This window comes from Sus scrofa, chromosome 1 (genome assembly GCF_054392235.1).
Source record: "Sus scrofa isolate SSC_HxYL_T2T_F1_AM1 chromosome 1, Sscrofa_HxYL_maternal_Yorkshire_Landrace_v2.0, whole genome shotgun sequence".
In the NCBI taxonomy this organism is placed as follows: Eukaryota; Metazoa; Chordata; class Mammalia; order Artiodactyla; family Suidae; genus Sus; species Sus scrofa.
The window spans coordinates 250,735,446-250,747,905 of NC_139383.1; the positions used below are offsets into that span (position 1 = coordinate 250,735,446).

The window sequence follows — 12,460 nt, forward strand, 5'->3', positions numbered from 1 at the left end:
GCTTTCCTCACTCTGAATGGCTCCCAGATCACTCTTTCCAGCCCTGACCTCTACTCTAAGCCTCAGACCTGTCTTGTGGACATTTTCACCTGCATGTTTATACCCACGTGTCCCAAAGCTACCCTTCTGCCCTTCCACCCAGAAGTGCCTCCTCCTCTCCGTTTTTAACATTGTTACTCTGCTCATTAGTTCTGGCAAGTGGAGCTGGGAATCAAGTGTTATTTTTTCCTTCAAACTGGTTATTTCTCAACTTTGTCTGCAACCCAGTATAATGCACTGCAAGGGCCTTAGGCTGGGAGGTAGTCCAGGGTCCTCATCGCAGCTCCACTCTGGTTTTCTGGATGGCTTTGGACAAGTCAATGGAACTTTTTGGACTTGCTGCCTCTCACATAATAGGACTGGCAACCACTTATTGAAAGCTTACTACAGGCCAGGTACTGTGATCAGTATCTCATCATCACTTGACCAAACTTGGAAGGTAGGGTCTATATAATTTTCCAATTTAAGAGAAAAAGGAAAATAATGTTCAGGGAGTTCCTGTCGCCGCTCAGCATAAACAAATCCGACTAGTATCCACGAGGATGCAGGTTCGATGCCTGTCCTTGCTCAGTGGGTTAAGGATCCAGCATTGCCTTAAGCTGTGGTGTAGGTCGCAGATGCAGCTTGGATGGTATTGTTGTGGCTGTGGTGTAGGCTGGCAGCTATAGCTCTGATTCATCCCTAGCCTGGGAACCTCCATATGCCGCGGGTGCGGCCCTAAAAAGACAACAATAATAATAATAATAATGCTCAGAAAGACTAGGTATTCATGATAAAGAGTTGGTTAGTGGCAGGAGCTGGACTCCAACCAGCTCTGTTAATTCCAACCCCTGAATCCGTTTTTTTCCATTACACCGTAGGGCGGACTCTCTCCACGCCCAAGGCAGCCGTCAGCCTCCTTACAGGAATGTTTGCTCAAGGGTGCATGCAGGGACCCCATCGCTGTCAGGGATTGCGCCTCCTGCCCATGAGTCACACGCCGAACTCAATAGAACAGCGCTAGGCTTTCTCTTCCTGTGGCACGTCTCTCCCAGCGGGTGGCTCCGCCCCCTGACTTGATTGGCTGTCGGGAACGAGGCAGAGCTCGTTGATTGGCTGCGTGGCGGCCGCTGGCTGACGTGGCGGGGCCTCCGAGTGGGCCCAGCTAGGCTGCAGACTGAACAGAAGGGAGGTGGCGGCGGCGGTAACTAGGCGGGTGGTGCCGCACGAGAGCACAAGCCGCTGCCATGCCGCTGGAGCTGGAGCTGTGTCCCGGACGCTGGGTGGGCGGGCAGCACCCATGCTTCATCATTGCGGAGATAGGCCAGAACCACCAGGGCGACCTGGATGTGGCCAAGCGCATGATCCGTATGGCCAAGGTGAGGGGAGCGTCTAGAGGACCAGGGCGCAGGGTGCCGAGAGAGGGCGGGGCCTGGGGAAGAGTGGCCTGGGCATGGGTGGGCGGGGCTGCGGACCCCGGGACCGTCCTCCTTCTTTCTGCCACTTGGTGCCCTGCACCCGGCCTGGCGACTTCCAAATGTTTCGAATCTTCATCTTTCTGCTACCCTCCTGATTTGTTTGCATTGCTGCAATTGACCCCTAACCTGGCCTCTCTCGCCCTCTTCTGGTGGCAGAATAATCTTCCCGAAAAACAGATTTAATCAGGTCGTACCCTCACCTGACACCCTCAGAAGCTACCCACTATTCATGGGTAGAGTTGAAACCCTTTAACATAGCCTTCAAGACCTTAATGTCTTGGACCCTTCTTTCCTATCATTTTTCACCTCGGACGTCTTTCAGCGACAGTGAATTACTTTTAGAAAGTTCCTGGAAGTTGCTGCAAGTGTTGCTCACCTGCCATCCCTTATACTTACCTCGTAGAATTGGGAGGCTCAAGTGAGATAACTCATGAAAATCTCTTAGCACAGTACTTGGCAAATAGGACTCAATGAATGCTAGCTATTAGTGATAAGATGTTAATAAACATTCATGCTCCCCCTTCTCTTGGATCCTTTCTGTCCAACCCCCCTCCCCCCATAAAGCTGGTCTCCTGTGATTGTTCCCGTTGATTTGCCTGTTCTTGTCTATTCAAACTTTTCTCTCTGTTGGACCGTGAGCCCTCTGAGGGACGGGGCGGGGGAGGGGGGTGTTGTCATGTTGTTTGTTGTGACCCCAGCCCCAGTATGAGGTCTGTGCTGTGATTCCTTGATTTAGAGGTGGCTCACTCCATCTTTCTTTTTTTTTTTTTTTTTTTTTTTTTTTTTTGGTCTTTTTGCTATTTCTTTGGGCCGCTTCTGCGGCATGTGGAGGTTCCCAGGCTAGGGGTTGAATCGGAGCTGTAGCCACCGGCCTATGCCAGAGCCACAGCAACTCGGGATCCGAGCCGCGTCTGCAACCTACACCACAGCTCACGGCAACGCCGGATCGTTAACCCACTGAGCAAGGGCAGGGACGGAACCCGCAACCTCATGGTTCCTAGTCGGATTCGTTAACCACTGCGCCACGACGGGAACTCCTCTTTTTTCTTTTTAAGGGCCACAGCTGCAGCATGTGGAATTTCCCAGGCTAGGGGTCAAATCGGAGCTGTAGCTGCCGGCCTACACCACAGCCACAGCAACGAGGGATCTGAGATATCTGCGACCTATACCACACCTCAAGGTAATGCTGGATCCTTAACCCACTGCGTGAGGCCAGGGACCAAACCTTCGTCCTCATGGATACTAGTTTGGTTTGATACTACAATGGGAACTCCCATCATTTTTTCCTTTCACCTCCCTTCATTCAGTGCCATTCAACCAGTCATTTTTGATTAGGTTTTCTCTTACTCTTTCAGCTTTAACTCTACTTCTGTGCAAGCCTACTGAATCACAAAGATACTTTTATTTTTAAATTTCATAGTGATTCAGTACTTTCATAGATTATACTCCATTTAAAGTTATACAAAATAATGGCTATATTTCTCTGTGTTGTGCAATGTGTCCTTGTTACTTTTTTTTATTGTTTTCCTTTTAGAGCCACACCTGTGGCATATGGAAGTTCCCAGGCTAGGGGTCGAGTTGGAGCTGCACCTGCTGGCCTATGCCATAGCCATGGCAACATTGGATTCAAGTTGACTCTCTTGCAGCAACACTGGATCCTTAACCCACTGAGTGAGGCCAGGAATTGAACCCAAATCCTTATGGACACTACATCAGGTTCTTAACGTGCTGAGCCACAACAGACACTCCTCTTGTTGCTTACTTATTTTATACATAGTATTTTTTTTTCTTTCTTTTTAGGACCACACTGTGACATATGGGGATTCCCAGGCTAGGGGTCAAATCGTCAAATCGGAGCTACAGCTGTCAGCCTACACCACAGCCACAGCAATGCCAGATTCAAGCCGTATCTGCAACCTACACCACAGCTCATGGCAATGCCAGATCCTTAACCCACTGAGCGAGGCCAGGGATCAAACCTGAGTTGCATGGATGCTAGTCAGATTCGTTTCCATTGAGCCGCAATGGGTACTCTTCTTGTTTATTTTATCTTTTGTCTTTTTTTTTTTTTTTTTTGTCTTTTTTTTTTTTGTTGTTGTTGTTGTTGTTGTTGCTATTTCTTGGGCCGCTCCTGTGGCATATGGAGGTTCCCAGGCTAGGGGTTGAATTGGAGCTGTAGCCACCGGCCTACGCCAGAGCCACAGCAACTCGGGATCCGAGCCGCGTCTGCAACCTACACCACAGCTCATGGCAACGCCGGATCGTTAACCCACTGAGCAAGGGCAGGGACCGAACCCGCAACCTCATGGTTCCTAGTCGGATTCGTTAACCACTGCGCCACGACGGGAACTCCTTCTTGTTTATTTTATACCTAGTAGTTTGTATCTCCTAGTCCTCTACCCCTGTCTTTCCCCTCCTTCCTCTCTCTCCCCATTGGTAACCCACTCCCCATTGTTCTCTATATCTGTGAGTCTATTTGCAACCTAAGTGTACATCAGCAGATGAATAGATAAAGAAGATGTGGTATATATACACAATGGAATATTACTCAGCCATAAAAAAGAATAAAATTCTTCCATTTGCAGCAGTGTGGTTGGACCTGGAGGATATGCTAAGTGAAATAAGTTAGTGAAAAGCAAATACTTTATGTTATCACTTATATATAGAATCTAAAAAATAAATAAATATACTTTAAAAGATTAATAATGTTGGGAGTTCCCACTATAGTGCAGTGTATTAAGAAGCTGGCTAGTATCCATGATGATGTGAGTTTGATCCCTGGCCTGGCTCAGTCGGTTAAGGATCCAGCATTGCTGCAAACTGCGGCATAGGTCACAGTCTGGGCTTGGGTCCAGTGTTGCTGTGGCTGTGGTATAGGCAGCTCCAATTCAACTCCGAGCCTGGGAACTTTCAAGTGGCACAGGTGCAGCCCTTAAAAAGGAAAGAAAAAAAAAGAAAGAAAACAAAAGGTTAACAATTGCTAACATTTTTGAGTGCTTCCTGGGCCAAGTGCACCATCTCACTTAATTCCTACAACAACGCATTGGAGTAGATGCTGTTGGTTCCATTTTAAAGGCTCAGAGATCAGTGACTTGCCCAAGGACACACAACTAGTAACTCATGGATTTCAGAGCTTTGCTGTAACATTGTTTTCTGCTCTTAATTTAGGAAACAATCTTCCTTTTTTTTTTTTTTTTTTTGAGTTATCACTTCTGAGTAAAGAAGTTGAAAAAATACCTAGAGATTCTGAAGCCATAGGAACAAAATTATAGTAGTTTTTTTTTCCCTTCCTCTTCCTTTCCGTTTTAATTGTGAAGGATAGCTCTCCAGGAAGAGGAGAATTAAGAGTTTGAGGCTGTGTTATAGTGGAAAGACACTGGACTGGAGCTATGAAATCTTTACTAGCTGAATAATCATTGACTTCTCCTCTCTAGGCTTCAGTTTCTCTTGTTTTATAGCATGTTTATTTTAATTCTTAAATTTAAAGCCATAGGAGCCTTAAAATGTTCAGTGGGTTAGGGATTCATCATTGTCACTACTGTGGCTTGGCTTGCTGTGGCGGCACGAGTTCAGACCTTGCCTGGTGAACTTATGCATGCCACTAATGTGGCCAAAAAAGATTTTTTTTAAAGCAATAGAATCTTTTGAAATCTTAATATTTTAGAATTATTTTTCCTTTATTTTAGGATTTCCATTTCTGGCAAAATAGAGTCACATTTCTAAGTTTAGTTACCCAGAGAATGTTATGTACAGGCTGACTTGTTTGTGCACTGAATCTATTTACAATATTAAAAATTGAGTTCTGGAGTTCCTGTTGTGCTCAGCAGGTTAAGGACCTGATGTTGTCTCTATGAGGATGTGGGTTTGATTTTTGGCTTTGCTCAGTGGGTTAAGGGTCCCCCATTGCCTCAAGCTGCCTGGTAGTTTGCAGATGTGGCTCAGATCTGATGTTGCCATAGCTGTGGCATAGGCTGCAGCTCCCATTTGACCCCTGGCCTGGGAACTTTGATATGCCACAGGTGCAGCTGTAAAAAGAAAAAATGAAATAAAATAAAAAATAAATAAAAGTGGAGTTCTGCCAACTTGGAAAAAAAATGCACAGTATAAAAGCTGTGAATTAAGTTTATTCAGTGATTTACTCAGGACTATAGCCAGGGAGACAGCCTCTGAGAAACTGATCCAGAGAAGTAAGGAGGGAGATCAGTACATGTGTGATTTTGGCAAAGGGTATGTGTAATCAAGCACACATCTCTAGAAGGTTGCTGCTAGTCATGAAGAATAGATATCTTAGATAAGATATCTTAGATTAGATATCTTAGATATCTTAGTGTTTTTCTAAGTATGGGAAGATGCAAGAATCCAGGTTCATAAAAAACTTCTCCTGAATGGAAGTTCCCATCATGTCTCGATGGTTAATGAATCCGACTAGGAACCGTGAGGTTGCAGGTTCCATCCCTGGCCTCCCTCGGTGGGTTGCAGATCTGGTGTTGCCCTGAGCTGTGGTGTGGGTCACAGACGTGACTTGGATCCTGAGTTGCTGTGGCTCTGGCGAAGGCCAGCGGCTATATTTCTGATACAACCCCTAGCCTTGGAACCTCCATATGCTGCAGGTGCGGCCCTAGAAATAGACGTAAAAAAGACCAAAAAAAATATATATATATATTTCTCCTGAAAATATTTAACAGTCTAAAGGCCTGTTCTGCCAGTTTTCCCAGAGCACAGAGTGCCTCATTCCTGACTTCCACTCTCAATTCCTATTAGGTTATGTCAAAGGCCAATGACCACAGTGGCTACTGACTGAATTCTTATAGAACCAGGCAGTGAGCGACCTTCTTTAGTTGGCAGTTCCTCCAATTGTCAATTGAAATAAAAATGAGCAACACAAACATTGTGAGTTAAGTTTTATTCAGCTTCTTACTGAGGGCTATGGCCCCAGAGACAGCCTCTTAGTAGATTTGAGAAACTGTTCCAAAGGGGTTGGGAGGAGCCAGTAGCAAGGAACATATAGCTCAAATTAATGATTTTAGTGCTTTTCTATGTATGGGAAGATGCAAGAATCTAGAGTCATTAAAATTCCTCCTAAGATATGCATCTTAACTAGGGGCTTTTTAGCCAAGGCACAGAGTGCCTCAGCCTGTTTTTTCTATCCTGAGTTCCCCTTAGGGCTCACAGTCTAACAGTGGGTTGTGACTTAAGCTTTTGTGCAACTGAATGATGAGTGACATCCTTTGTTCTTTGTCTTTTCACCCAATTTTTTTTTTTTTTTGTCTTTTCTAGGGCTGTACCTGCAGCATACAGAGGTTCCCAGGCTAGGGGTCTAATCAGAGCTGTAGCTGCCCGCCTACGCCAGAGCCATAGCAATGCAGGATCCGAGCCGCATCTGCGACTTACACCACAGCTCATGGCAACGCTGGATCCTTAACCCACTGAGTGAGACTAGGGATCGAACCCGCAACCTCCTGGTTCCTAGTCAGATTTGTTAACCACTGAGCCATGATGGGAATTCCTCTTTTCACCCAGTTATTTTTATTACAACAAAATATGTTATAATTATATAATATGTATAAAATATAAATGTATTATAATTTAAGGTTTGCTATTTGAATATACTTTTATCTTTTTTTTTACAATTCACTTTATTTATATATTTATTTTGCTTTTTAGGGCTGCACCTGCAGCATATGGAGATTCCCAGGCTAGGGGTGGAATTGGAGCTGTAGCTGCTGGCCTACACCACAGCCACAGCAATGCCAGATCTTTAACTCACTGAGTGAGGTCAGGGATTGAACCAGCATCCTCGTGGATACTAGTTGGATTTGTTTCTGCTACACCACAACTCCTATTTTTATTTTATTTTCATTTTTTTTTTCCAGCCACCTCATGGCATATGGAGTTCCTGGACTAAGGACCAATGCTACAGCTGTGGCAAGGCCAGAAACTCAACCCACTCTAATAGGCCAGGGATCTAACCTGTGTCCTAGTGCTCCAGAGACACTGCCGATCCCATTGCCCCACAGTGGGAACTCTTACTTTTAACTTAAAGATTTTGATGCAGAGGGCGCATCACACTTTGGCTCATTCTGTAGCTTGCCTTTTCCCATTAGATAAGCAGTGAAATCCCGAACAAAGAAACAGCGTTATGATAAAACGAGGATGGTGGTTGTGTTTTTTTTTTTTTTTGTCTTTCTGCCTTTTTCTAGGGCCGTTCCTGTGGCATATGGAGGTTCCCAGGCTAGGGGTTGAAACGGAGCTGTAGCCACCGGCCTACACTGCAGCTACAGCAATGCCAGATCCAAGCCACGTCTGCAACCTACACCACAGCTCACGGCAATGCTGGATCCTTAACCCACTGAGCAAGGGCAGGGATCGAACCCGCAACCTCGTGGTTCCTAGTCAGATTCATTAACCACTGCACCACGACGGGAACTCCAGTGGGTTTTTTTATTTTTATTTTTTTTGTCTTTTTGCCATTTCTTGGGCCTCTCCCGCAGCATATGGAGGTTCCCAGGCTAGGGGTCCAATTGGAGCTGTAGCCGCCACCTATGCCAGAGCCACAACTACTCGAGATCCGAGCCACGTCTGCAACCTACACCACAGCTCACGGCCACACCGGATCGTTAACCCACTGAGCAAGGCCAGGGATCGAACTCGCAACCTCATGGTTCCTAGTCAGATTTGTTAACCACTGAGCCACAACAGGAACTCTGGTTTTGTTTTTTGAACCTAGAGTTGACCATAGCATTAAACAGATAAATCACTCATATTTAGGAAAGAAGCTGAGGAAAGAAAAAGAAGATGCTGTCCTTCCCATATAATTGCTGTCATGTGGAATGTGTTAGAACTTTATCTGATCTCTTATCATTAGTACTTTCTGCTGTTTTACTTCACTTTCCTACTTCTTGTAAAGGGCAGATTTCCCTAGATGGAGATGAGCTTTTTGATGTTTTGAGGGTAAGTCTAATTCTTCAGACAGAGGTGACAAGCACAGCAGTGGGGAAGCAGTGCCCTCAGAACACCATGCTCTGCCACTTTCAGGAAAGCCCTCTGGCCAGCTCTGCCAGACTCACCATGCAACTTTGATCAGGTCACTCTGAGCCTTGAAATCTTCATCTAGACAATGAGGACTCTCTTGCCCAAGGTCACTTTCAGTTCTAATGTTCTTTGAACGTCTTTCTGGCATCAAGTCCCCACTGTGCCATCTTGTGATTTTTCCAAGAGTGGAAGCAGCACTCTCAGCACAGACATTTCTGGAGCTGAGGTTTCCAGCAGCACGAAGACCTGTGTCTGCAGAAATGTCAGTGAGCTCAGCCTTTAGAGGGTTTTCCCTAATCTTTCTATCGAGTGGTTTGAAAAAAAATTTTTTTGAGAGATTGGAGGCTGATTGCCAATAAAATTACTGCTTTTGTGGTCAAACAATTGAGCTTTTATATTATAGCTTCCGTTGAGTAAAGCTGGGGCTTTTTTTTTTTTTTTTTGTAGAGCCGCACCCTACGCATGTGGAAGTTCCCTGGTTAGGGGTTGAATCGGAGCTGTAGCCACTGGCCTAGCCACAGCAACACCAGATCCTTAACCCACGGAGCGAGGCCAGGGATCGAACCTGCGTCCTCATGGAGGCTTTGTCAGATATGGTAACTGCTGAGTCACAACGGGAAATCCAAGCTGGGGCATTTCTAAGTTTTGTTTGCTTGAAACTTTTCTTTTTTTTTTAGGGCTGTACCCTTGGCATATGGAAGTTCCCAAGCTAGGGGGCGAATCAGAGCTATAGCCGCCAGCCTACACCACAGCACAGCAACACAGTGTCCGAGCTGCATCTGTAACCTATACCATGGCTCACTGCAATGCCTGATCCTTAACCCACTGAGCAAGGCCAGGGATCAAACCTGAATCCTCAAGGATACTAGTCAGATTCATTTCCGCTGCACCACAATAGGAACTCTTGCTCCAGAACCTTTTGTTCAAAGAAGATGCCTTGCAAAAACGCACAAGTGCAGAACAGCTAAAAGCAGTGTTGTGCCTTGTTGCCCACCCCCGTTAGGGGAAGAGATATTGGTCCTGGAACAAATGGCTATTTGTACAGATAGAGGAACTGAGTCCGGAAATAGGAAGTGACTTATCCAAGAGTGAGAGTCAGAGTTAAGTCAGATTCTAATCTCTTCTCCTAAATTCTGGTCCAGTGTTCATATCCTCTGCTAAGTTACACAATGTAAAATCTTCTTTAACTGTTTGATTAATTATGTTTAATATTATAATGCAAAACGAAGCCCCCTACCCTTTTTACATTTAAAAGGGAAATAGAGGGGAACACCCTCCCCAGCCTTTTCTTCCTTTGAGACTTCCTTGCTTCTCCTGTTCTTTGAGAGTTCTTTTTTTTTTAACTTTTTTAAAAAATTAAAATATAGTTGATTCACAATGTTGTGCCAATTTCTGCTGTACAGCAAAGTGACCCAGTCATACATATATATATACATGTTTTTTTTTCATATCATCTCCCATCATGCTCTATCCCAAGAGACTGTACACACCTGTGCTATACAGCAGGCCCTCATTGCCCATCCATTTTAAATGTAATAGTTTGCATCTGTTAACTCCAAACTCCCAGTCCATCCCATTCCCTCTCCCCTCCCCTTTGGCAACCACAAGTCTTTTTTTGTCTTTTGTCTTTTTTTTAGGGCTGTACCCATGGCATATGGAGGTTCCCAGGCTAGGGGTCTAATCAGCGCTACAGCAGTGCCAGATCTGAGCCGCATCTGTGACCTACACCACAGCTCAAGGCAACGCCAGATCCTGAACCCATTGAGCGAGGCCAGGGATCAAACCCACAACCTCACGGTTCCTAGTCAGAATTTTTTTCTGCTGCAACACGATGGAAACTCCCACAAGTCTGTTCTTTGGGAGTTCTTAATGCCTCCGTCAATAGATATGGTTCTTAAAGATAGTGATTTGATAGCAGTTGCCCTAGCATTTCTCTTCTCTCTGAGAGTGCGTGACAGGTCATTGAAAAGAACCCTAATGTATGTTGCAGGAGTGTGGGGCTGATTGCGCCAAGTTCCAGAAGAGTGAGCTGGAGTATAAGTTTAATCGGAAAGCCTTGGAGAGGCCGTACACTTCAAAGCACTCCTGGGGGAAGACCTACGGGGAGCACAAACGCCACCTGGAATTCAGCCACGCCCAGTACAGGGAGCTGCAGAAATTCGCTGAGGAGGTTGGCATCTTCTTCACTGCCTCTGGCATGGATGAGGTGAGCCCTCCGCTGCTCTGTCATGTGCCATTTTAGCAAACCTCAGGGACAGCAGGTGGTCGGGAGTTTTGGACTGAGAGCCAGCTCCGGCCCTGCTCACTTCAGACTTTTTGTGCTTTCCAGACCTAGCCTTCCCCCTGGCGTGCACCAGATAAATGCCCAACTAAATGGGAGGCCAGGGAGATTGGAGGCTCGGTGAGATTTGGAGGTTAGAGGCCCACGGTTTTCAAAGCAGGCTGTCTCTGGGAGTAGCGGGCAGCCACACAGGAGCCCCAGAGGCCCTTGTGACGGTGAGAGACCCCCACGGGCCAGTTTTCCTCAAGTGAAAAATGGCCTGGACCAAGAGTCAGGAAACCTCTGTTCTGACAGGAGTCCTCCCCTTGCTGAGGGGCCTTGGCAGATCTGGGTGAGGTGGCATTGCCTCTTCCTGAAGGGAGTGGCACACAGGATGGCCATGCTCACATCCTGAAAGAGTCCAGCTGGTGCCAGGTCTCAGGTTCCTTCCGCTTGTGACCTGCCTCAAGGTTCTTTCACATGCTCTTTTTCAAATGTAAAAAAGTGTTGATAATAAAAATATCACATCATGGGAGGTTTAGAAAAAGAAAAAAAGGAGAAAAACTGATCCATAATCTCTGGGTGGCTGATTTTTTCATGTGTTTCCTCTCAAAGTCTTTTTATGTGTATATTTTATTACCTGGTTGTTATATTCGTAAATATTTGGTTCCGTGTGTGCTTTTCCCATCTACAAGCTTTCTCCCATATCTTGTTTTTTTTATTCCACTAGCTTTATTAAGATATCATTGGCATATAACTCCCATATCCTGTACTTAAAGTTTTTAGTAGCAATGTATTACTTCTTTTGAGGATTTATAACATAACTAACCATTTCTCTGCTTTTGGACATGCAGCTTTTTGTGCTTATAAATAATGCTGAGATGAGCATCTTTTTACTCTGCTTTGAGTTGTTTCCTTAGGGTAGCTTTGCAGAAATGGATCATCAGATGCAACCTAAGAGCACTTTTATTACCTTTTTTTTTTTTCCTTTTGTCTTTTAGGGCCACACCTGCAGCATATGGAGGTTCCCAGGCTAGGGGTCTAATCGGAGCTGTATCCACCAGCCTACACCACAGCCACAGCAACATGGGATCCAAGCCGCATCTGCAACCTACACCACAGCTCACGGCCACGCCGGATCGTTAACCCACTGAGCAAGGGCAGGGACCTAACCCGCAACCTCATGGTTCCTAGTCGGATTTGTTAACCACTGTGCCACGATGGGAACTCCTCTCTCTTTTTTTTTTTTTTTTGACTGCGCTCATAGCTTTGGAAGTTCCTGGGCCAGGGATCAAACCCATGTCACAGCAGCAACCTGAGCTGCCACAGTGACAACACCAGATCTTTCACCTGCTTCTCCACAAGGGAACTCCCAGGTTAGTGGCTTTTATCAGATCCTTAAAGGATCTGTAAATCAATAATGGTCAGGCAGGAAAGAATGTGGTCTTTGGGATCTGAAAGACTTGGGTGTTGTTTCTGGTTTTGCTGTTAACTAGCTAAGTGATTAAGAATAAGAATCTTTGGAGTTCTCTGGTGGCCTAGCAGTTTAGGATCTGGCATTGTTATTGCTGTGGTATGTGTAACTGCTGTGGTGTGGGTTCGATCCTTGACCTGGAAACTTGATGCCGTGGGCGCAGTGGGGGGGTGGGAAGGGAATCTAACATTTCTTGAG

General features: G+C 45.7%; 1 protein-coding gene across 3 annotated transcripts in view; it reads left to right on the forward strand.

Moving 5' to 3' along the window:
- Positions 1–1,197: 1,197 nt before the first annotated feature.
- Positions 1,198–12,460, forward strand: part of NANS (N-acetylneuraminate synthase) — a 30,576-nt gene continuing 19,313 nt past the window's right edge. For 2 of the 3 annotated variants that reach the window (XR_014804871.1, XM_084958228.1), the window contains exons 1-2: positions 1,198–1,397; positions 10,519–10,734. Coding sequence is in view for 2 of the 3 variants with exons in the window: in XM_084958228.1 (XP_084814354.1) it covers positions 1,266–1,397; positions 10,519–10,734 (348 nt within the window). In the remaining variant the exon portion in view is untranslated. 3 annotated transcript variants of the gene reach the window in all.